The 25,512-nt window shown below is 51.7% G+C and overlaps 1 protein-coding gene across 1 annotated transcript in view; it reads right to left on the bottom strand.

Moving 5' to 3' along the window:
* TGME49_206550 (hypothetical protein) overlaps positions 1-25,512 on the bottom strand; it is a gene marked incomplete at both ends in the record, with an annotated part of 50,660 nt that overhangs the window by 11,349 nt on the left and 13,799 nt on the right. The window contains 25 exons of the mRNA XM_018779363.1: positions 364-733; positions 1,404-1,616; positions 2,346-2,471; positions 3,434-4,273; positions 4,748-4,941; positions 5,390-5,714; positions 6,357-6,605; positions 7,051-7,263; positions 8,040-8,436; positions 9,005-9,295; positions 10,536-10,686; positions 11,759-12,003; positions 12,445-12,736; positions 13,223-13,436; positions 14,099-14,414; positions 15,062-16,467; positions 17,343-17,575; positions 18,219-18,457; positions 18,975-19,427; positions 20,151-20,493; positions 20,952-21,098; positions 21,508-21,742; positions 22,732-22,905; positions 24,057-24,190; positions 24,995-25,174. Coding sequence (XP_018637245.1) covers positions 364-733; positions 1,404-1,616; positions 2,346-2,471; positions 3,434-4,273; positions 4,748-4,941; positions 5,390-5,714; positions 6,357-6,605; positions 7,051-7,263; positions 8,040-8,436; positions 9,005-9,295; positions 10,536-10,686; positions 11,759-12,003; positions 12,445-12,736; positions 13,223-13,436; positions 14,099-14,414; positions 15,062-16,467; positions 17,343-17,575; positions 18,219-18,457; positions 18,975-19,427; positions 20,151-20,493; positions 20,952-21,098; positions 21,508-21,742; positions 22,732-22,905; positions 24,057-24,190; positions 24,995-25,174 — 7,980 coding nt within the window. The remainder of the gene's footprint in view (positions 1-363; positions 734-1,403; positions 1,617-2,345; positions 2,472-3,433; positions 4,274-4,747; positions 4,942-5,389; positions 5,715-6,356; positions 6,606-7,050; positions 7,264-8,039; positions 8,437-9,004; positions 9,296-10,535; positions 10,687-11,758; positions 12,004-12,444; positions 12,737-13,222; positions 13,437-14,098; positions 14,415-15,061; positions 16,468-17,342; positions 17,576-18,218; positions 18,458-18,974; positions 19,428-20,150; positions 20,494-20,951; positions 21,099-21,507; positions 21,743-22,731; positions 22,906-24,056; positions 24,191-24,994; positions 25,175-25,512) is intronic.

Here is a 25,512-nt window from a genome sequence, read left to right as displayed (position 1 = left end):
ACCGACATATTTTCGCAGCAACCGGCAACATCCCACGGGCGACACAACGCAGGCATGGCCGCACTGGTTCGACGCCAGATGGCCCTACACCCGAGACCCTGAAGTTCTCTGAGGCGACACTGAAGAAACCAAGTGTTCCAAGTTCTTTGCAAAAGGAACGACACAGCCAAGTACCATCAACTAGGCAAATGCCTTAATTCTACATCAATCACAAATCTACATATGCATTCACGTACATATTGTATACGCAAAGATATGAGGGTGTGAATATTTCTCTGAGGAGGAAAAGCATCGCTTCAGCTGTGTGTGGCGATGTGTGCAGGCATGTAGCAGCGGGGACTGGTACACTCGCTTTCTTCTTACTCGGGATGCAGAACTTCCAGAGGCGTTCTTGCGTCTTTGGTTTGTTGGGGAGGAACTCAAGAACGACTTCGGTTTTTCTCCCAGCTGCAATTCGCCCGCGAAGATTCACACAGCGAACTCCTTCGACTGGAGGGAGGAACCCAGTCCTCCGAGGAGTTCCAGCACCCGGTGAGGCGCAGCGGGCAGAGGCGACTCTGTCCCTGCAGGCCTGAGAGGAAGCCAGTCCTCCTGCGTCCGCCTTGAGAGAGTGAGGAGCAGAGTCCGAAGAAAGGGGCTCCCACTCAAAGTCCAGATCCGACGACGAGGGATTGAGGACGAAGAACCTCTTCGTGTTTTTTACTCCAATGCCGACGCTCACGATTTCGACGACCTGCGCGAAGACAGGGAAGGAAGACGACGGACACGACGGAGGCAAACGCCCAATCACGGGTTACCACGCTGGGTTCCGAGGCTTCTATAAAAAGTCCCTGTCTCCTTCAGCGAAAGGGAGAAAGGACACTGAGGAGCACCTGGCGAAGCCGCTGGCGCTGCCCCAAGACTCCTGGAGGAGTCGTGGAAAGTCCGGTTTTACAGAACCACTGTGTACCAGGTTTCAACTCTCCTTCGGCCAAGGTGAAAAGTGCCATTCGAAGAATCACGGAACTAGCAAGATGTGAAAAAAGCTGGAAAGGCTGCCAAGGGACAAATAAAGCAGAAGAATGCGACAAGAAGCAGACCAGACATCCAAAAAACATGTTACAGAAATGCCAGCCTTGTTGCGGTCTCAAGCATCTTCATATATATATATATATATATATATGAGAGCACGTATGCTACCTGTATAGATATAAGGAAAGAGGTACTTATTAGAGACATGCATCCATCCATTCTTATATCTATATATCTATTTGTCCTTCTCTATAGCCATATATATATATATATAGGCTTTGAGATAGCAAGCCGGTTTGTCCACTTCTCAGAATATCGGTTCGCTCTGTCTCGCTTTGTTTTTCCCTTCGTTAGATGCCGCTTTTCCCCGGATTCTCCTGATTGATCGCTACCTGTATCTTGGGGTCGAGAGCGGGGAGGTTCGTCTGCTCGCGCCTGTCTCGGTAGTCCGACGGCGGCAAGTCGAAGTGGCAGATGGGTCTGACGGCTGTGGCGTCGACGGTCATTTTTCTTGTTTCCTCTCCATAGGGCAGCGAAGGGAAGGAGCAGACTAGGAAGCGTTTGAAGACAGCAAGTTCCGTGGGAGTGAACTCGAGGGAGATGTCCTGTCCGGATTTTGACAGAAGAAAAGACAAGGAAGGCGAAAGTCTGAGGACCAGAAGGAGAGGAAGTCCATTTTGGTGAGACTCGCTCCTCTTTACAGCGTCGCGCTTTACGCTCGAGGTATCGCCGGTTGCGAGGAGACACGGAACGGTCCAAACTCGAGCGCGGGTGTGTGTAGAGACAGATAGGAGTGACGAGCCAGAGACAGCCCATGTGGAAGCGCATCGTCTTCTGTCTGGTTTCTCCACTGCGCGGTCCAGATGGGTCTCAGCTTCCAGCCGTAGCGGCATGGACGCCGCCACGCAGATCCCTCTCAATCCGCCGTCTCGGTCTCTGTGACTGGCGAGGTTCGAGCCGCCGAGATACACTGACGAACCGCGACGCCGCTTTGAACACTCCGCCGGCTGGAGGTCGGGATCGGGAGGACGCGTCAGGCGGTCCTCCACCCCAGACAGTGTCCAGCTGTTTAGCAGAGGTTCTCGCCTCACCGTGGCAAGGAACTATGGGTGTGGGGAAACAGGCAAGGCGACGCAGAGGCGAGTTGCTGTGAGTGAAGCGGTGCCGCGTGAAGGACATAACAACGTGCAAGGGAGAGGCCTCGCGAGGCCGACCAGGGAAAAAGCAGTGCCGAGAAAAAACGAAAGGGACGGGGGAAGCAGAGAGCCCCGGCAGAGGTCCTCCTATTGCCTCTTTGCTTCCGCATGTTCGTCGAAAAAAACATGCCGGCCTACCATCTTTGAGGAGGGAGGCACCACGCCCTTCGAAGGAGACAGAACGTAAAACGAGGGATTGTCCAGCAACGCGTCCGTGTCTTCCCACCGGAACTCGAACGGGAGAGTCACCTTCGCTGGATTTGTCTGGAGGGCCAGAGAGATAAAAGGAAGAAAGCTCTTGCGGAACAAGGACGGATGGAGAGCCTCCGAGAAGAGCGGAGGGGCAACGAGCATGGGAGGCGAAACAAGGGAGACATCTGTGAGATAGGAAAGAAGAAAAAGCTCTAAGAGGGGAGAGGCCTGGAATTCCTGTAGAAGAAGAGGCCAACAGGTGCTATCTTGCATTCAGTTACTCGCGATCTTGCATTCGATTACTCGCGAGAAGATCGAGAAAAAAACGCTTTCTGCTTCCCTTGAGAAACAACGCAAAAATCGTGCAACGGATGTCGATGTCTTCATCTGCACTCTGGCTTCCAACAGGACACACTATGCATATACCCGAGCATGTCACATTCTAGGCATTTGCAGGCTACATAAAAGCCTCTTTCGATCTTCCCTCGCTGCTAATACTTGTACTCACAATGCTTCATACATCGCGCTTACAGTAGAACTGGCATTGAAGCGGCAAAGGGTCATATATATATATATATATATCTTCATGAGGGATAAGGTACTCTTCCCGCCTCGTTAGAGACAGACACCTGGATCGTATCTGGAGCTCGAGCATTGATTATCTGAGCGTTAATTCGTCAGCCAATCACGATTCGAAGGGGAGTCAGTGAATGCGTGGTAGGTCGTGTCTGCAGGTCGATTCTTCGCATTCTATAGGGAGTCTTCGTCCGCGGGCAAGTCACTTCACCGTGGTGGCGTGGGGTAGGCGTCTTGTGTCGTTTTCTTTTGCGTTGTAGTTCCCTCAAAGTTGTTCGTTCACCCTCCCCAGCTGGGTATTCCAGGAATGCTAAAACTGGAGTTAGGCTATGTAACTCCTGACTGGAATTCTATTGATCATCTCAGATGGCTACTGGCACTAGTCGCTACCTCTCTCGGATTGGTACTACCGGGGAGACAATCGCGCTTGTGAAGTGCTACCGGTTTTCGACGCTTACAAGAGTGAAGACGAATTCCTTGGACTTGAACATCATTGTGCTTTCAAATACAATGTCCTGGCACTCCAGTTCACACTGGCGTGTGTCGCATCTTGCTGAAATGAAGAGCGGCAGGTCGATTTCTCTTCCATTTTCCATCTGATAAAACTGGCCGTCGTGTTCTTCGATTCCCTCCGAATCCTGGACCGAAGCGGCCGACTTGGCGCGCGACTTGGTCTTCGCGACCGCAGCCGCGGCTGTGGAACTCGAAGCCTTGAGGCGCCAGGCCCGACAGGGCACACACACAGCGGAGACAGCTACCGGCTCCTTGGAGGTGAAGACGAGTGTGACTTCCTGGGCGCCTCGAGGCGCCAAGAAGCCTGCGATGGGCGAGATCTGAAGCACCTTTCTGAGATCTGGAGGCAGCGGCGAGACAACTTCGAACTTCATGAAGCTGTCCGTCGTATTCTCGAAGAACAGCGTTCTGCTTACTCGGTCGTCAGGGGCTACATCGCCGAAGTCCACGGTAGACGCCGGCTGGTCGCCTTGTCTTTCGGGTAGCCGAGGGGACAGCGCCGCGTCGAAGGAGACAGCTGTCCTCTCGCCCAGAGACACACCCGTTCCGGCGGCAGCTGAGGGTGAGCCGCGGACGCCACTGGTTGCGTTCAGTGGGCCAGGAGAGCCTTGGAGGCAGGTGGGCGGCGTGAGGCCCGACGACCTAGACGGCGAGGTCGACCAGCGACACTCCTCCAAATAGCACGTTCCCCGCACCCGACAAGTCACATCCTCGTACGGATTAGAGACCGTGTAAATACGGAAACTGGAGTCGATCTCTCCTGGGGCTTGAGCAACGAGGTGAACCTGCGTTGAGGAAAAACGACCCGAGGCAAAAGGCAAATGCGGAGTGCAGCGCCACACAACGCTTCGAAGCGTTTTCTGTCGCTGTCGCGTCGAGTTTTCGGTCATTTCTACAACGCTCGAAAGTGCTTTCTCGGGAACCAACGCCTTCACCCAAAATCCTTTTCTGTGCATACATAACGTCTAACAACGCATTCATGCTATTGTGTTTGGGCCCACTGCATACATACATATATGTACACACCTGTTTGTATATATCAGTATACATATTGACCGGCATTGGATATTTTAGTGGACTTCTAGATGAACATATATATATATATATATATTCATGGATACAGTGGCGGAACTCCTTCTGGAGTTCAAGAGAGAATCCGTGATTCCCGAGAACGAGAGCGGTCGCAAAACCTCGTTTCGAAGGTGACCGCTTGACTGCCAAGGCCTCTGTTTCGTTGAGTCCGCGAGTGCGTCCCTTACTGCAAAGGTCTTGGAGTCCCCGGGATTTAGAGTTACGGCAGGGGGCAGCTCGACAGTGATTCCATCGGCGGCGGGCCACTCACATCTCGCTGTCGCCGCAATGGTTCCGTAGTTTTTCAACAGACAAACCGCCGTGGCGGTGGTCCCCACAGCGACTTTGCCCATGGCAATAGACGGGAAGAAGCTCTTCTCGCCTGTTTACCAAGACCGAGCGCAAGAGCGAAAAACAATCGACACGCGCTGTGGGTAGGACCTCCTTCCGGCGAATAGGTACCGGGCGTGTATCTACTTGTGTACAGTTTAATGAGCTCTGACTACCTGCTCTAGGCTTCTCTGTGCAAGCAGTCGACGCCTGTGAAGCCTCTTGCAGAAGGACCAGAACAGCTGCAGAGAGAAAGCACTTTCTGCGTCTCGAAAACCTGTGAAACGTTGCTTGTCCTCCGTGGCTCATTCGAAGGGCACACATAGTCAACAGTGTTTTCGTTTTTGAAGTGAAGACTGTGTCTGCGTGTCTGCGTCTGATGTTAACTACGCCCACTGTGTCTTTCGCCTTTCAGTCGATCTGTGGGCTCCACAACTCTTATCCTACGACCGGGCAGCGCCACAGCTTCTGTCCTGCTTCCTTTCTCTCGTGCTCTTTACCACTGGCATGCGCTGAGCCTGCAGCGTCGGACGGCGCAACCTCGAGAGAGACTGTGGGGAGTGTTCCTTCTCCCCTGACGTCGAAGGCGAGAGCGGCGTTCCCGCCATCTGCTGCAGAGCGATTTACAAACGCACGAAACGCGGCGGCGTAGCGCTGAAGTGCAGACGGGTGAAAAGTGAGGGTGGCCGTTTTCGTCTCGTGAGGGCCGAGTGACAAGTGCTTCGGCTGCACCTCGAAGACGGACTCGGAGTCGGTGGTCTGCGAGACCAGGGGGGAGAAGGAGACAGAAGAGGCGAGCGTGAGGAGAGAGGAGAGAATGTGAGACTGAAGGAAACAGAGAGGCGGCACGAGGGGGTGGACTGTCGAAGAGCGACTCCAAGGGAGAGTGCGAGATACTGCGAAAGGGAACCTGGAAAAACGGATGGACGAAGGGAAACACCAACGGCGGAGAGTCCAAAAACTGCCACGAACAAGCAATTCACACACACACACGGACCCACGCACACACTGTCAACTACAGAGAAACGGCTCTACACATTGCTAGCCGCTATGGGTTCCAACCTGCATGCAGCTGCATGCAGAACGCGACGGAGGCACATCTCGCTGATCTTATTCATCGTTTTCGACTTTTTTGCCTTTCACCACGCGGCCTCGACTGACAGCTGCGAATGCAAGAAAAACGACAATGCCCAACCACCGCTCGTGGTGCTCTTCCTCCTTCCGCAAAAAAAGAAACTCATACACATACGAATATACATATATATATATATATATATGTACCCGCAGATGTAGGTGTATATGTATGCATATATATATATATATATATATATATATATATATATGTATATCTCTGGGTGTATCGGGGCGTTGCCAGAACCGCATTGGCAGGGTGGAAAACTCGGGTCCGTCAGATGTGCTGATCTCTGCATGCATGTGGAGACGGGTTTGTGCATTCATGCGTCTGACCAGCAGGCTTTTGTCCGTGTCTTTGGAAAGCTTGATTTCGAGAGAGACAGCTGCAGGGACGGACTTTGGATTTCCAATTCGAATCTGCGCCTGAATCCCTGCCTTGTTCACGTCCGAGTTGGGAGTGACCGACCCGAAGAGGAGACACTTTTCCTCCAGAAGGTACATGGGGGTGGTTCTCAGGCCGTTCCAGACTGCTGCTTCTTCAGCGTTCGAGACAAGAAACTGTTCCTCAAATACCCATTCAGGCTGCATCAGCGAGACAACCGAGACCCCAGAACAGTGAACAAGAGAGCGTCTCGAACCTTGCGTCACCACTGACTCCATGAGCGTTACACGACGCGCGCCAGCCTCAGCCAGTCTATTCAGACTACGACCCCACGCTGTGCGTCCCAAATGTTCCCACATACATATGCATACATTTGTGATGTGCATATATGGGGGGAGATGCATGAAGAGATCGAGTGCCTATGGATGCAACTTCGCGAGACGGCATACGCAACCACACACACACACACACACAGGAGCAATACACATGACGGATAAAACATCTATGGACAGTATCAACTCCGCATCTATATCGTGTAGGCAGTGGCCTGCCTCTATATACGATAAAAACACTATTTAGACAGACCAACGACTCATATATATATGTATATGTATTTGAAGATATGTTTGGTATTTGATTGCGTACGTCGGTTACGATAGCTGGAACGCAACTTTGAGCTTGAATAATATATTCAGCTGCAGGGATGAGAGGCCCACTGCACCCAGAGAGAACCTCGCGTAATGCTTTCTCGCCTTTCGCGTCTCCTGTCCCTTCGCCTCCCTCGGCTGTGAGAGCGCCGAGACACCCGACGTTGCTTATGACGACTTCTTCTCCCCTTTCGACTTTCACTCCTTGAACCTGAAGAAAGTCCAGAGGCCGTCAGGAAAGAGCACAGACATGTGGGCAGATGATGCTTGTCTGAGCTTGTGGAGAGAGCGCGATATGTCTCCTCCCGTCGGCCTTTACACCGAGGCCGATGCGCATCCAGACATAGCCAGCGCCTCCATTTGACTTTAAAGACTCCTTGTCCTTTTCTGGAGGAAAACCAAAGCTTTTCAGATCCGCACAAGCTCGACAGAGTGCCGTCACATGGATGAAGAAGGCGTAAGTCTAATCTAATGAAATGAGAAAAATATCAAGAGCGAGAGAAACCAACTACGCAGATGCTGGTCTGATCAGTACACTCGTACTGAGCGTACCACGCATCACTTCTGTTTTTTGAATACCTTTTAATAAAATACGCACATTTCCTCAATCAAAAGATAAACGAAAAAACAGATATCTATAACGGAAAGAAAAGGCGGTATTAGAAGATTTAATGTTTATCCTTTAATACAAGCAAAACATGGTTGTATACGGAGGTACTGATACAATCCGAGGGGTCCTTTTGAAACAGAAATGCAGTTGTTTAATATGCACTTATGAATACGTTCGTATACATCCGATATCTTCTTTGAAGCACACATATGCACTGCTTCATACAAATATAGATGTGTATGTGAGCATACATATATATATATATATATATATATATATATATATATGTATATTGATGAATATATGTGTATGCATGCGTATAACACGGCACTAGGTGGCTGTGTGTAGACAGAGAGCATTTGAGTACTTTTTCTCACCAGCAAAGCAAGTTTGAGAGAGTGGTTAGCGTCGCCCTGAGCGCTGTACTGGACGTCAACTGTCACTTTGCCTCCCGGTTCGAGCTGGCCTTTGACGGGGGAGAGGCGGAAAGGCCCCCACTGGGCAAAGGAACTCATTTGTCGAGTTCCTGGCGATTTGCTCGACTTCCCAGGCGCCCCAGCTTTGGAGGCGCCTCCCGCAGCGGCACCGCTGCGATCGCCGGCTCTGGCGCGCGTCTCCTTTGGCGACGGTCCGAGCGCGGGGACCGGCGACTCGGCCTCCGTCAGAGCCTTCCCCGCATTCTCGACGGTTGCCGAGCAAAGCCGCGACAGCTGGTCTGCGTCTTGCAGCAGCCACTCAAAGGGAAATCGACCGTCGTTGAGAACTTCAAATTGCCTGCGCAAAGCCACAGACAGACGAAACACTAACCGAATGCAAACATACCAATCTTCCGGGTAGGTTTCCAGCTCTCCAGAGATGTAGAATGGGCACACCGCACTCGTACATAATACACATTTAGAGAAATAGTGGTATGCATTTGTACACTTATATAAATATACATATATACATATTGGTACATGTACGTATGTCTGTAGGGTAATGAAAAAAAGTGGACGTTTTTGTGAGGGGAGAGAGTGTTGGAGATGAGGTCTGTTTTCAGGTTTTTCCCCGGGCCCAAAGAACGGAGGGAAATCAACGACGTACAGATGTGCATGCGAGAGGGGATTGACATATCCCACACGGAACGCAGCTACACACCCGCAATACTAGGTAGCCGATTATGGCTGGTGCATGCACTAACGGACCCCACATGCACATGCGTATATATATATATATATATATACATATATACATATATTTATGTATAAATGACTGTGTTGGGTGATGGAGATTAGAGACACTGGTTTTCTGAGAACTGCAGGAAGCTCGCCTTCTTTCTCGGCCGCCTTCCTGCGGCACTCACAGCGAGTGCGTCTTCCCGCTCTCGGTGGGACCGAAGTTGATGCCCCGAGCTGGGAGGAGAGAGACATAGTTGAAATCTGCATGCAGGGAGAGAGGGAACGGCGGCAGAGCCGGATTCAGAACGGCCCCACTCTCGGCATCCTGGAGGTCGAGGAAGACTTCTTCCGCTTCGCAGAAGTCCATTTCTCTCTGCGGCGAGCATCGCAGAGACATGCGCCGGTGCTCGCCTGGCGCCAAGTCCGCAGTGGGTCCATGGAAAGTCAGAATGCTTCTGAGGACCTTCGATTTCACCCTGAGAGTCGACGCAGCCGGAAAGAAAAACCGCTACTTTCTTCAACGTTTGGTGGTGTATGCTGGGAGCAAATAGAACTAGTTGCAAGGGCAGAGAAGCGGTGTACGAGCCGAGAGGTGATTCGACTTTTCTTTTTCCGACTGTAAACGCGCCAGTGTATGCTCACCACGCAGAGGACAGCCCAATGCCGAACATCGATTCTCGTACAAACGGAAAACTCACTTGTATGCACTGAGGTGAAATCTATGCTATTCAGGTTCACATGTATTAGTGTTCATGTTTTGAATGTTTCTCAAGTTCCCTATCCTCGAATGTGAATTAGCTGTCCCAACGCCCCGGTTCGCTTGACTCGGACTGACATGTTGTGTCCGGCTGTCGCTTTGCATGCACCAGAGGACGGTTGCAATTGCGTACATGCCTCTCTGCATTGCAGTAGAGTAACATTCATATAATATATATATATATATATATATATTTGTATATGTATTAGTTGACATATCCATGTTTATACCTTGGATAGCACACTATTTGTATTCAGCTCTCTGGACATGCGTAAACGTTTTTTAATGTCTACGTACTCCTGTTGTATAGCTCTGTATTTGCAGTTTCTCTCTGTGTGTCTTTGAATTTGTATGTGTATGCATATATCTGTGTATGTATGTTTTATGTCTATATTTGCCTTCAAAGCGATGCGGAGTGAGTGCGTCTATCTATCAATCTACCTATCTACCGATTTATCTATCCGTTCATACGGAGATATGCATTCACACTTCCCTCCACGCCTGCGAGGGTGCATGCGTACGGAGGAAGCGTTGCTTTGCCCTTGCTGTGCATGCGCCTGTGAGAAGGAAGGAGCGGCGGAAGAGTGAGGCCGAGTTCGTGGTTGTGGATGCGTCTCGAGGGTGCCAGTGAAAGCACTTGGTTCCCTCTGGATATCTAGCGTCCTACGTAGTTGTATCGTCACCCTCCACGCGCCAGAGTATGCATGCATAGGCGACGCTTCGTGCATTCAAAACACCACTTAGAAATGCATGTAGACATATGAATCTGTGCCAGCATACCTGGCAACTGGACTCACTCACGATATACGCATTGAGCATAGACCGACAGATACGCGTATACGTCTACGTGTGTCTTTGGCGATACGTCGCAGTATAGACGTGGATATGTCCACACCGTCCCTGAAGCGAATGCAGTTGAGCAAGTCTCAACTGTGTATCCCATTGGAAGGCTCGCCTACCTGAAAGCAAATTTGACTGGGAACTTGCCTTTGTTCGTGATGCTGAGCGGCAACTCCGCAGTCTCTCCTACGCGGACATTTCCGATGTCGATTGTCTTGCCTTTGCCGCCAAAGTCCGTTGCTACGTCGATCCAGTACGCGTCTGCATCCACTGAGGGAGAGGAGGCGAGAAGAAAACAAGCCAGAAGTTCCACCAGCCGCTCATCTTCGCTGCGTTCGGCTAGCCCAACAGCGCTTCGGGGCGCCGCAAACAGAGACCGTCCGCGCGAAAAAGTGGATGTCGATCGCCGAGTGTACCTCGAGGCTGGTTCGACGAGGACAGATGAGCTGGAGAGCTTTGGAAAGAGGACGCACACGAAGCAATGTACTCACGACGAGACCAGAAAGGAGAATCAGATCCTTGTGAGGCACTCCCCGCTGCATCGATCCCAAGGCTACTCCGCCACCAACGCTCCGGAGCGGTATCCGTAAGAATGCGTCTAACGCACGATACAACGACGGATCTGGCAGATTCGATAAACGACTTTCTTCCAGGAAGTGTAGACTACGAGTGTTGAAAGGCTGATGCAGAGCTGGAAGGTAGCAGACTTTCTGGTCACCATTATCGACAGAGGGCCTGGGATGTTGCGCTTGGCGACTCTCTGGTCAGCATGGATTGCTTCGGTTCTGTCCACGTCTCAAGAGAGGGCCGTCGTCACGACTCCTCTCCCGTCCTCCGCCAGCCAGGACGTCAAAGAGGCCAACCACTCGCTCACGCCTCAGAGTGTCGTCTTACGCGTAAAACGAGTTTGGCTTTCAGTGGAGTCGGAACTCAACCAACGCTTTGGGTGGCAATTTAAACAGCTCTACCTTCAGTTCTGCAGTGTTCGAAGTGTGTGCAGCAAACTCGACAAGAAGCCGCAGGAGCACGAAACGTCAATCATCGCCGTCCGATTCTTCATTTCGCGATGAAGCGGCAACAGTGCGTGACGCCACAATCATGGTTGACCCAGAGAGATTTTTCCTTTCGACGGTTTGCGGAGTACGATTGCAGCCAGGAGTTCACCGCCACGGTCGCGGAAAACATTCGCGCTTTTGTATCCTCGCTCCTGGCGCCCGGTTCCCACCTTCGCGACGTACAGTTGAATGTCGCCGCGATGGTTTCTCTCGACATATCGAACCAGTTCGCATGGGAGAGTGTTTGACAACCTGTGGCCGCGAGGCCGCCGCAGACACCCGCTTACCTGATATGGTTTTCGTTTCTTGCGCCTGCCCCGTTCCGTCGACGTCTGTGATTCGGATCGAAACTCGCGTTTGGAGACTGGCGGCTTTCTGCGTCGGCGAAAACGTGAAGAGCAGCTGAAGCTCTTCGAAAGCCTCGAGTGTGCCCTCGGTGTCGGGGCCGACTTTGAAAAGCTTCTGAAGGGCGTCGACATTCAGCAGCGACCACCGTGCCGGCAACGGCGACGCATTCTTCAAGCTGAGGGCTCTGGCGACACAAGGGGAGGCAGCGGCACACCGAGAAGGCGCTTGTGAAAAGTCGAGAAGCAGCCGTCAACCAAGGGCCAGCAGAGTTGAGGAAGTCGCCAACGCGTCCACAGCTTCGGGATGCGAAGGACGAAGAACGAACGAGCAACAAGTTTCGGCGTGGACACACACCCAGGCTGGAAAACGCGAGACGCCCAGGAGGGGCATTCAAGCCTCGAGCAGACTCGCCGAGAAAAGGAGACAGCGAAAGGCGACATCGCAGCATGGACGTTGCGAAGACACACACATGCTTGCCACCGGATGGCGTGGAGGTCTGTTTTCAAATCGGCTAAACAGAGACATCCTACTGCCTGAGAAAGCATGCCGCTGGGTCCCGCTACGTGAGGCAGACAAGCACACTCTTGACGACTGCAGAGCGCGCGAGCGCGCCTCCAGACCTTACCTGCTCACAGAATGCCCGAAGAGGACCCTGCCAAACTGTAGGTAGTCAGCGTCTACGGTGACCTTCGGAAGCGCCCCGCGAGCCACAAGTGGAATTTCTGCAGGCGTCGGATTGTCCCTGACCCAGAGAACGAGGGTGTCTCTCACGTCGCCCTCCGTTTTCGGAAAGCACCACAGGTGAACTGTGCTGCAACTGTTGCCTTCGAGGGAGACCTCCGAGGGATAAACAAAGAACGGATTTTCTCGGATAAGCGCCCCCTTGCTCGCTCCTTTCTTCCGTCCCGTGTGGTCCCCTGAAACGCCACCAGCTTGACGAAAATCGACAGGCAAAAAAACAGACACAAAACACAAATGTATGCACAGGCGCCTACACGTAATCAAATATATATATATATATATATATATATATATATATATATATATATATATATATATGGTGATTTGAATGCGTAGAAGGATGGGTGCATGCGCACAATGAACATCGTTGAGAGAGACAGACAAGACACGAGATCGACTGGACCCCCTCCTCGAGTGCTCCTTGACGACACCTGCTCTCCGTTTCACGTATCTATCTATCTATCTATATATATATATATATATATATATCTGTTTCATGAAAAGGAGATTTCGGTTGGGAGGGTATCGCCCAAAACAGATAATGGCATAAACGGCAAGGGGCATATTCCCCAGATTAGTCTGTATACACCTTCCGCCTCGTTTGCTGCCTAGAAAGTCGTCGAACGTCGAGAAGCGACCGGCAGTGAGGGACGTTCGCTCACCAGAATCAGGCGCAGGGCTCGCACTCTGAAGCGTACAGCGGACGGTCGTGTCGAACGGTGAAATGTTGCATAGAGTGATGGATTCTTGGTATTTCTGTAGGTCTTCAGGAAGCTTCACAGCATCGACGCTGTCGCCGTCACCGAGTTTTGAGTAAAGACCTTTCGCCGGGGCAGAGGGCCGCCCGAGGAGAAGCGGGCCAAAGTCATACACACCCTAAAACGCGGCAAACGTCCGGGAAGCAGAAGCATGTGCAGAGGCACAACCGACGAGAGCCTCGACAGAATAGAAGCGCATCCAAATATCAACGACCTCACTGGTGCCAGCTGTTGTCAAGTCTCCTTTGTTGCGCTGGATGCGGGTGTTTTCTAGAGAATCCCAAGCATTGGTACACACGTGGACAGATACGAGAGGTAAGAGGTCACGGGTGAAATGAAGGTCGACAAGAGTCAACAGACCTGGGTTCCTCTGGCCTACTCACACCCTATGCATCTACCTATCTATCCATATATATACATACATACATATATATATATATATATATACGGATAGGTAGATATACACATATATACATAGATATACATACATGTGTGTGTGTGTGAATGTTGAAGACATGGTTTTGGTTTGCATAGGTCCGCGAACAGGATCGTTCACTTCATCAGAGGTTACAGATTAGATCTCGCGGCAGGGTGTGCACCTGGATGTCACGCGTCTTGATTGTTTCTCCTTCACTCCCATCTCTCAGATCCCGGCAGTTCAAAAGGGAAGCGCACGAGGAAAGACAGGGACTCGGAGAGGCCGCAGGCGCGGGAGGGGCAGTCGACAAGACGACCGTCAGCTGGCAAAACTCTCTCTCACGCGCTTCAGCCTTTGCGTACCTCGTCGACGATGAACTGCTTGCAGACCAGACCTTCGCGTTCCGAGGGTCTTGCCCGGAGAACCTGCCGAAAGAGCTGCTTCGGACTCATGGAGAGTTTCGGCACACTGCATGTGGCGCGCACACCTACGCGCAAGAGCGACTGCGAGTCGCCGACGACGCTGAAGGCGAGCCCCGTTTCGTACACCCCAGTCTGGTCGACGCAGAACTTGACCAGCACCCTCTGCTCTTCATGGGGACCGAGGACCCAACGCGTCGCGCGCATGTGGGCTGGTTCGCTTTCCAAACTCTTCGCGACGGCAGACGACGCCTCTTCTCTGAAGAACGCGCGACGAGACAAACACTCACCCGACATGCGTCTCGGACCCGGCGAGACGGTAGCGAATCCGCGCATCAAGTACCGGGGCAGGAATTCGGAGTCGCGGACATATCCAGCGCCTGATCGCGGTTCTGGCTTCTTCTCCCTCCCATCCCCGATCTGCCTGTCCAGCCGTGAGGCGTCCCCCTTCACTGCTTCACTGTTCCTGCTCTCTTTCCCCTGCCTCCACTACGCCTCATTCTCACACTCGTGCCTTGTCCGCAGGGTTCTCTAACCTGGTTTCGTTTTCTCTTTCCACTTTTTTTTCCCTGTCACGTTCAGGGAAGGCGTCCGAGGTGCAACTCTCTCTTGCAGCGAGACTCCCTTTCATTCGCACCTTTATTCGCATTGCCAAACTCCCCTCTATACCTTGCTTCCTTCTTGTTGTCGGCTTTCGTGTCTTTCCGGCGTCGCCGCAGAGACGCCATTGTCATCGCAGTCCTTTTTGCCGTCCCCTTTCGTCTTGACCGAACCGTGCATTTGATTCCGAACGCTCTCCCGCTCGGTTTCTGTTTCCTTCCAAAACGCGTCGACGCAAAGTGAAAGAACGCTCGCCTCCGAGGTTTCCGGCTTCCCCGTGTCAAGTGGGCCTCCTTCCACACCTACCGTTTGTCTGCTCTGACTCGGCTTCTGGGCGCTGGGGAGTCCTTCGTCTTTCTCGCCAGGCCTTTCGAGCCTTTCGAGTCGCCGACCTCTGGAGAGACATCAACCGCCTGTCCGGGAACGCCGCCTTCTTCAGGGCCAGGCACGATCGGGATGAAAAGCGAGAAGTTCACAGGCGGCGGGTGCTTCTGCGTCTGGGCGCCACTCTGTGGAGATGCAGACGCCACAGGAGGCCTCCGCGCGATTTCGTGGAGTTCTGGAGAAGGAATCGGCGGCTCCGACGGAATCTCGGGAGCAGGCAACTGCCGCCCTGCAGCTTCTCTCATCTCAGCCAGAGACTTCGCGGCGCTGGCCATCAGCCTGAAGAGCGTAGGAACACGACGAGGTGAAGCAGTCGGAACGACGGCAGTGGAAACAGAGGAAAGAGAGGCGAGACGAGTGGACATCGAAAGACTCGTCCTGCCTTTCTCCCCATGCGAGGGAACAGCTCCAGACGACCGCGGCGACGTTCGATCCTTCCTTGCACCCTGACGCTTCGCTCGACCTGGCTCCGACGAAGCCAAAGCGGAAGATGATGAAGAAGAGGAAGTAGAAGAGGAAGAAGATGAAGCAGAAGCGGAAGACGAGGAGGCGGCAGAAGTGGAGTGAGATGACGACGACGAAGATGATGAAGAGGGAAACGAAGAACAAGAAGAAGACGACGAGGTGGCGTTTGGGGTCGGACGAGAACGCGAGGACTGTTTGTCGACTGGTGAACTGTTTTGGGTTCCATCTGTCGCCTCCTGTGCAAGCACCGAAGACGGTGGGAGGCGACAACTCGAGAGCTGCGAGGCTTCTTTAACTTCGAGTTCATCACCGACATCCGAAGCACGAGACGCCTCTTCCACCAGGACGAAGTGAGACTCAAATCGCTCCGGAGAGAAAAGAGCGTTCTCAATCTTGTCTGCAAAGGCGATTTGCTCCGCAACGTACAGATGTGCAGTCTTCCCTGAGACGACAGCTTCAAGTTTCTGCCGCAGCGCCTGTACCCCGGCGAGCACTCCCTTCAGATCTTCGACGTCTCTTTCATTCGCCGAAACATCCCGCGAAACAGCGCCCTCCCTTCCGCGTCCATGCAGAGCAGACAGGCCAGAACCTGCATCGTCCACAGAGGTCGAAGACGCGCCAGGCGTCTCGGACGACGCGCACCCGCCATCAGAAGTCGTTTGGCCGAGACGCCCGCGACGCCCAGTCTCGCCGCGCCCCTGCCCCTCTGAGGCTTGGGTCTCCAATTGATCCTGGAAGCGCTTTTCTTGCTCTTGAAGAACAGCCGACAAATGCTTGTAGAACTGGACCCCACATGCAATCGCTTCGTCGCTCAAAGCCGGCGACGAAGCGCGACGCTCGACATCTGTCTGAGGGTCACCAAACTGCGCATGTCAGAAAACAGCGACACAGCGACCCTGCCCTACAAACAAAGACTTGGGCATCGGTGTTAACGAAAAAAGAAGTTCGCTAATGTACAGGCGAACTGCTCGAACCTCAACTGGAAGAACTTAACGCTCCAAGTAGTCCGAGAATCACACAACAGACAGAGTCAGGAAGAAAACCGCGTTGCAGGTCCAGGTGCACAGAGGCGAGTAAGCAGAGCGCGGGAATATCAGGAGTCCGACACTACCGTGAAGTGAGAGCGCCTCGATAGTTCTCCATGATCTCCTCTCCCCCTCCATGCGCGACAACGCTAACCCCCTTGACAGTGTCCATGCTACAAACAGTCGCATCTGCTTCCTGCACTTCAAGTTTTTTTTCTGCCTGCGTGCATCTGTCTGATTCCTCAGCGTGGCGAGAGACGTCCCTAGAGTGTGTGCAGTTAGATCCAAAAGCAAAGACACAAAGATCCGCCCGTCCCGGACGCCTGCGTACTGCCCAAATGCATGTCGATACACGTATATTGGTCGCCTATCAAATGTTCTCAGGTCTGTCATGTCTGCATACGTTTGGTGCCTGAACAGGGGAACATCTCTCTGAATCTGGGAATCTAGAGGGGCGTCGAAGAACGTAGAGCCAGATACGAGCCGAGGAAGCACGCCAGTCGACGGACGACAGGGCTACACGAGTCGAGACTCGCAGAAAGCCTAGGAGTCAGTTCTCTCACGCATGGATCTCTGTCAGCAGCCTTTTTGCGTGCTTCCCCGTTTAGCGTGTGCTGTCCGGGTGAACCTCCACCTCTCCTGTACCTCGACTCATCCAAATCAAACGACCTCGAAAGATGAGGCGACTCGCCAGTGAGAGCCCTCGAACTCACTTTGATGGAAATCAACACCAGCTGCTCCTGCGCCAAGGCCTCGGCAACACAGTGAGCGATCACCGGCGGCTCTACGTTGACAAGCGCGGAGCTGCATCCGTCAAAGACAGATCCGGCGAAGCAGTCGGGCATGGCTGTTCTGTAGCGGACGCATGCAGCCAGAAGCTCAGGAGAAAGGGAGGCTCGCGGCTCCGACGGATGCGTTCTCGCCTCGGTTTTCTTTCCCCTGTTGCCTGACGGAAACGATACGCAGAGCGAGGCGAGGCTGAAAATCGATGAAAGCGTCGCCGGTGCTCCATGCACAGCGAACGTGGAGGCCGATCATCCTGTGGTAGGCTTCGAGACAAGAAATGAAAACAAACATGCATGCACGTATAGAGGTCTGCCCCATGTGGGCCTCGCCTCTCCAGGTGTCTCCAAGGCAGAGCCGGCAGTGAGGAGAGACGCGCCGCTATCAGAGGGGAGAGATGAGTCAGATTCGAGTGAGAGACAGAAGACCGAAAGACAAACAGTTGAGAAATGAACACAAGAGACAGGTAACATGCATTGTGGAGACACTGGACGACCAAGTGCAGTTTCTTCTGCAGCCTTTCGCTTCGACTTGCTGGTGCCCACTTCAGCCCCTCTATTATCCTATTAGCTCTTGAGTGCGCCTCTCATTACTCCTTTCTTCAGTGTTGTTTTGACTCTTTGTCCTCTTCTTGGATATCACCTCTCTGCTGCAGTGACACGGTTTTCAATCACTCCTTTTTCATGGCAACTTGCGCGTCTCCGTCCTCTCGCTTGCTGTCCGCTATCTGCCGCAGTATGCTCGTTCGTGAGTTTCAGGCTGTCCTTCTTTGACCCAGCCTAGCTCACGCAGTTTTCGTAGCCTACCTCTTCGTGGCTGCTCATTCTCAGCTTCTCGATTTGCCGCAAGAGCCTTTCGAACGCTTGTCGCAAGAGAGGAAAATGCCTCGTCGTCCTTCAGTCTTCGCTGCTTCTGCCTCTCTGCCGCCACGACCCAGTCCAGGCAGTCGTCGATTGTCAAAAGTTTCCTCCGGCTTTCCTTGGCTAGGAAATGAGCGACTGAGGTTTTCCCCACACATGCGGGGCCGACGACGAGTGCATTCACTCTGCGAAGTTCAAAAGCACCACGGAAGGTCTGCCACCGGTTTTTCAGGTTCATTTCTTTGCTCTGCGTCTATTCAGAGCCATAGTTGCTGGTCCTCTGACAGGCTACAGAAAAGCGCAGGACCCACTTTCACGCACACCTACCCATACACAGACAGGTATATATATATATATATATATATGTATAAATATAAATATGTGTCTGTGTGCATGTGTGTGCCAATATATGTGTATAGATGTGTATGTACATAGACATGCGCATGTGTATCGATGGAGATGCAGAAACGCTCGCGTTGCCGTCTATGCTTGAGTCGCCTTTCTTCCTTGAGTTCTTTCATCACGTGAAAAGACGGTTGCTCAGATGCTTCCTCGTGCCCCGCTAAACAAGTCAGTGGCTTCCTCCCTCCAGCCTCGAACCGCCGCCGTTGGTTTTCTTCGGCTGTCCTCCTGCACCTCCTTTCGGCGTCAGCGTTCACGGTCAGCCTCTGCCTACGCAACGGCACTCCGCAGTCGCCTCACCGTTTCTCGGTGGGAACGCGAAACGGAACGTCTGTGGCCTCCGGCTCAGACTCGCTTTCACTCCATTCCACGTTTTCTGGCTCGATACACTCGCAGAGTGTCGCTTCCGTCGGCAGCCGCTGGAGCGTTGGGAGCGCTGCGCCAGGCCACCGGCTGCAGGGAGTTGCATGAGTCGATTCCTCACCGTGTCTGCTCTGCGATTCCTTCACAGTCGGTGCGGCACCACTGGTGGATGCATGAGCGACTTCCTGCGCAGTTGTCGCAAACGCAAAACCTTTTTCAGTTGTTGCAACCTCCGCAACTTGCCCGGGGACGCCCTGGGCTGAAGCGTCTCCTGCGGCGTCCCCTCCAATCTCCGTCGCCACCAACTGCAGTTGCTGGTCTGACGAATCCTGGCGCACACACTGCAAGGCTCTCCTCAGTACTCGCCTCCAGAACGGCTTCCCCGGCTTCCTAAACGAGGCACACCCAACGAAAAAAAAGAACAGGTCCACGCTCCAGTCATCAAGCAGCCTTCGAATTTCCATGCACGCAGATATGCATGTATATATATATATATATATATATATTTATGTGTACGTAGATATATATATATATTTATGTGTGTATGTATATATTGGAGGAGAGAAGAGCATGTAACGGAACTTGAATTGCCGAGATTGAACATTCACTCTTTAAGCTGTGAAGAGTCCTCTTTACAGGTCGTGGGGTGGTCGTTGTTTGACGGGAAGTCCAGCGATAGCTGGCGCATACGCGAACGCGATAAAACGTGACTCTTGTTCGCTCGGTAGGCAAAAGCGAACTCGGTTGGTGTCTCGTAACTGGCGTTTTGCGATAGGGGAGTGTCTTGGGGGTCTTGTCTCCTGAAACCCAAAGTGACCTCTAGACCGTGGAAGAAGGAGTGCTCGCGGAAGCGAATCTGAATTGCACTTTTTGTGGGGCCGCTGTGTTTCGCCTTGCCTCTGCTCTCCGTCAGTAGGAATAAACCGCACACACAGTTCGGGTGATCCGCTCTCAATGCATCCCTTGTGTGGCGAAGAAGAGACGCATCAAGCCTTCCACTTGATGATATGTTTTAACAGGTTCCAATATGACCAAACACCGATGACGGGGGAGAAAGGAACGTCACGAACATGCTTCTTCTTCGTTTTTCCATCGCTTCGCTTTGCCACTCACCTGACTGGGAGGAAGGCGAAGCCTTTGTCGTCAAAGTCGGGATAATCTCTCAACACATACTCAAAGAGTTTGTGCTGTTCGTCAAAGTCGACGGCGCATACCTCGCAAGGAGATCCGCTGAGATTCACTATGGAGATTTCTCTCTTCACAGGCTGGTGAGGAAGGCAACATTGGAACTCCAAGAGGCCAGACGGAGAGACAGACAGCTGCGTCACTTGTGTGCGGCCGCGCAATGATATGCTCTTCCATCGAGGATTGTCTTCCACTTGGAAAAACAACTTCGTCGTCGTTTCCTTCTCGCTCGACTCGGCGTAGTAGTAAAGCTTCACATCAACGAACTCGCCTAGAGAAAGCAGCCGACACCCAATTACGTTTCGCTTGGTGTGCCGTAACATTCGGATTATATACAGCAACATCTGCACCGCTAGCCAGATATATGAATTCACAGATACACAAACAGATTACTAACGAGGCACCACACGCTTCCGTATCGCTCCCTACGTATCTGCAGATGCAGACAGAGACAACAGGTGAGGTGAAAGCGTACGCAGATACGAGTATAGACGCTTCGACAATTCTAGTTACGTTGCATGCTCCTCCCTCTACCTATATATATATATATATATATATATATATGTACGTGAATGCAAACACGAATATGCGAGTGGAATGGCAGATGTCTTGAGAACGTCTGCAGCCGTTTTCGGGGGATTCGGAGCCCCGTGTTGACAAGAAACGGACGCCGGTGGTGCTTGGGTGCCGCTTTCTCATTCTTCACTCGACTATTACTGAGATATTTACCTGGATTCAGAGTCCCCTGTGTAGGCTCTACGCCAAAGGCCTGCACACTCGCTTGCGGCTTGTGTTTGTCAATTCTGTCGCGCAGTCGCCAGTCGACAGGAACAGCGACGGCGTTTCTAAATCGGACGTAAATGGTCTTCCTTTGACCTACACGAAAAAGGTTCGGTGAAAGAACCATAGCCAGAGATTGACAATGAAAGAGTGTTCGGCACACTGAAACCCAGAGACGTTACGGCTTTTTCCGGCAATGTGTGCAGCCACTCATCTCCCAGTGCTGTGTCACTTTCATATATTAGAATATGTATATATATATGTATATATATATATATATATATATATGTATATGCGCGCGTACAGTTATGCCTGCGAAGACAAATGTCCATGAGTGTATTGAGTGAGTGAGTCCTGGATCACTTGCAGCGTGTATGGGAGGCTGCCTCTAGGCATGGCGAGAGGCACACCTACATTGACAGCAACGTGTACGTTTCCGGACGGTACGTATCTGCATGGGTGGCACTGAAGGAACGGACTACTTCGCGCTCGCATGTTTTTCTACCTCTTTTGACTGTTCCAAAGTCCACTTTGTCCGTGGAAATAGTCAAGTCCGGAATGACAAAGGAGGCCTGCAAGTGGATTGAGTAGACGGGTCCCTCAGCGGTTTGAAGTTGAAGAGTTCCAGCAGCGGCGCCTTCCTTGTCGCACGCAGTCGAGACGCTCAGAGTGGTTTCTTCTCCCGGTCCGAGGCGAAGAATGGATCCCGGTTCGACAGCAAAGCCGAGAGTTGCCACAGTCTGGAGAGTGAAAAAGGAAAACCCTTTTGAAGTGGAGATTTCTCTGCACATGAGCGTCCAGAGGACCCACCGGTTCGACGGGAACACCACCGCTCCTCATGTATCATCTGAAGCGTCGCGCGAACTTTAGTAGTCGGCGTCTCTCGCCTCTGAGTGATGACAGTGCTCCTTCCCTCCGCATGAAACGACAGTATCCATGGCCCAACAAAAAAGCTTTTGGAGAAGAGTGTCTCAAAAGGGAAGTATACCAGCTACGATGACACTGACAAAACTGACGTCCGAAGTGGCGTTTCCTCTCGCTGATAGTTCCGGTGATAGCAGATTCGACAAGAAGGGAAGTCGATAGTGCACTGGGCTTCACACAAATCAATTTTAGTGAAACAGATATGGCAGTGACATCGTACAAGGATGGAGCTCTCTCGTTAGGCTTCGGAAACCGTTGTTCCACCCTTTAATTGAAAGCGTTCTTTTTGATGAGGACCGCCTTCAAATACCCACGGCCGAGCAACGTTTCGATCGACGCTTATTCGAATGGACTGCCAAACACACATTTGCTTAGCCGGCGTGTATCCGCATTTATTTTGGTACCGTCGTAGAGCAGACCCAAAGTCGATTTTCGGTCCGTTGTCTCCTCACTTTGTGAAAGCTTTCTGAAATGAAAACGCTTGCTGGTCCCCATGTGTCGTCGCCTTATGCAAATGGGCCTTGATGCGGAGAATGGGTTCGCTGTGTTTTGGGTCACCTCACTTTCTTAGGTTACTTTTTGGGTGTCGTTCCCTTCTCGTCTTTTCCGACGCTTTGTTGTTTCAAAACGTCTCTCTGCGCCTTGTCTTTGTTGCAAAGCATGTTTCTGTGTCACACTCGAATCCGGCATGCAAAGGCCTTCAAGCTCTAATCCTACACTGCTCACCTTCATGCGGAGACTAACCAGCACCCCCGTGGACTGCTCGAGACGGCGCAAGTTCACTTTTTCCGTTTTCTTCCCTTACGCGTTGGTTGGTTCGCAGCGAAATGGGCGCGGACGACAGGTTGGCGATTCGAATCGTCTTTTTTCTGCTCTGGCCCACGACGATGTTTCCAAAGTCGCAGACGTACTGCCCCGCCGTCACTCGAACTCCCTCGAGCACTGCTTTCGCCTTTGTCCCCCAGGCCTCTCCGGTCGACTGTCAAGAACAAACGCCGAGAGAAAAAGAAGTCCATCCGACGGAGGTTTTTTTCGCAGAGAAACGTAGGAATCTAAGCTGCCAGTAACTCATACTTTTTATGGGTCCAAGAAGCTGATGATTTCCTGTCTCAACCGTGTCGAGAGCAGAATCGAATACGTGAACATCGAACCCCTTCGTATGAGACTTTAAAATAACAGCAGTTACGTCTTCAGTCGATTGGTGTTCGTGACTTCTACAGCGGTAGTCTCCTGCAGATCGTACTAAAACTCTTCCATCCATATGTGAGGCCATGCTTCAAGAAGGCGCAAACCCCTGCGCCCTTGGCAGCATGCAACTAAGGCATAAGCATGCGCAGGTCTGACTTCTTGGCTTCGTTCGAAAGTCCGAGAGACAGAAAAGTGACAGGGTGACCTGCGAGTGTGAGATGCATCCCCAGATACGCAAATCCACGAACTGTCTGAGCATCTGCGCACTGAGAACTGACGGCAAGGGACGACGGGAGAGGCGCCAGATCGGCAGATCTCCCGACAGTGCGTGCAGTGTAGCAGCTTCCCGAGCCCCCTCACCAACACAGGATTCATCAGCGAACAACGAGCATAACACAAATGTATACATCTGTAGAACGAGAGAGCAGAACGTATATGCATTTTCAGATAGATCTGTGGTATAGGACCATCACCTGACACGCAAGTACATTTGTCAAATCTCGACAGTAATGCATACAGATGATCGTTCGGATGTATGTGGACGCATAGGAACTAGGCTGCGTCCTATATCAAAGTTGCTCACCGAGAAGGAGGCATTCGAGGACTGCCTCTCAGGCAATGCCCAACTGTCGCCCACAGATGGATCGCTGCTCTTCTTTCCCTTCTCACCAGAGAGAGATTTATCCAGCAACTGAAGCAGCAAATCGAACAACTTCAGATGTTGTCGTGATGTGTCTGTCGCTTTCGAAAGACCTCTCGCCTTCCTTCGATACCACCGGCACAGAAGACGATCTCACTTTGTCGTTTCGTTTGCGTCTCTACAGAAACGTCGCTTCGAGAAAATCATTGCGAACGATCTATTCGCGTCTCTGCTTTCTCCATAAAGATCCGTCTTTTCCTACGCGGGTGCACTCACACTCGCTACCCACTGTCTCCACCTACCGAGAGATACTGTGCATGTAAGTACTGGCAGATCTCCAGACGATCGACTTCCCTTTCGGCTTGTTCCTCCAGTGACAACTCAGGCCGCCGGAGACGTGCGAGTCTCATTTCTTCTCCTTCCCCCCTCACCGCGCCTGCACCAGAAGAAACAAGTCTTTTTTTCCTCATTTATCACATGCCGATGCGTGGTCTCATCTGGTTTTAAATCCTAACGCGGTATGCAGGGAACTCCAATTTTGTAGAGCTGAATATCGACCGACGGAAACAAAGTTCCTGGACTCTCCAACAGTTTTATTGCCCGAGTGGCGGCAACAGCGCCAATGTGAACCCGTTTTATGTTGCATACGTTCTCTCTCAGAAAACAAGACATCGTACTCGCCAGGCTCGAGGCTCCTCACTGCCACCTGGTCTTTATTTACTCCCCGATTCTGTCGACATATCGACAGACATACAAATACCATCATGTATAGTGGGTATACATACATACATATCGACATACTCATGCATACCAGCATACATGCATACAGACACACAAGCATATATATATATATATATATATATATACAAATATTATATGTGTGTCGATAGAAATGTTCTCTTGCAATGCATGTGTGTGTTGTTATCCGCGAACATTGGCTCGACCAGAGATAACCGCAGACGCTTCACGGACATTTGTTTTCTCCACAGCATAGGCTTGAATATGTGAAACTTTGCAGACAGACACCGACGCAGAAACACACTTTCTTTCACACCAGCGACTTTGCGATTGGCGAATGCAAAGGTAAGCAAATATCTACGTATACATATATCTACAGAGACACGCACATCAGTAGATACAGAGGGATCTCCCTTCGTATGCAGACATATCTGTTGTGTTTCTCTTATTCGTGGATTCGTGAACGTTTTTTTTGAGGGACCTGAGGCATGAAGCCACGCACGCTCTGCTGTGGAGAGTCTCTGGAGCATCTCTGTTTTTTTTCTCTGGTGGTTTGACTCATCCCTTCTCGGCAGATTGAGGGAGAGACTCGCGAAGATCCCGATGCCGCGAATGAAGAGCGGCACCGGCTCGAAGGGTCCAATCTCCAGGTAGAGCTTCTGGCGAAACTCCATAGGCATGCCTGGAGCGCAAACGCAAAGGAAGCCGGTCGAAATATTCAATCATTTTTCGCACCACCTTTCGCCTCGTTTTCACTCGCTGATCCTTATTTTTCAACGACTACACGATGCTCAGTGTAAGCGTAAATACACACATGTGCACATTCAGTTATATATATATATATATATATTGCATATAGAGACAGATGCATTTGTGTCACGTTGACATGCATATATGACTCCACATAGGCGCATACATTTGTAATCAACTACACATGGAAGTTGCGCAAACATAGTGTTATTCACATACCTATCTACAGATATATATGTGTATATATGTAAACCGAACGCTGCATTTGCC

This window comes from Toxoplasma gondii, chromosome VIIa (genome assembly GCF_000006565.2).
Source record: "Toxoplasma gondii ME49 chromosome VIIa, whole genome shotgun sequence".
Lineage (NCBI taxonomy): Eukaryota > Apicomplexa > Conoidasida > Eucoccidiorida > Sarcocystidae > Toxoplasma > Toxoplasma gondii.
The sequence above is the reverse complement of the archived record's forward strand: the minus strand, read 5'-3'. Positions and strand labels throughout refer to the sequence as shown.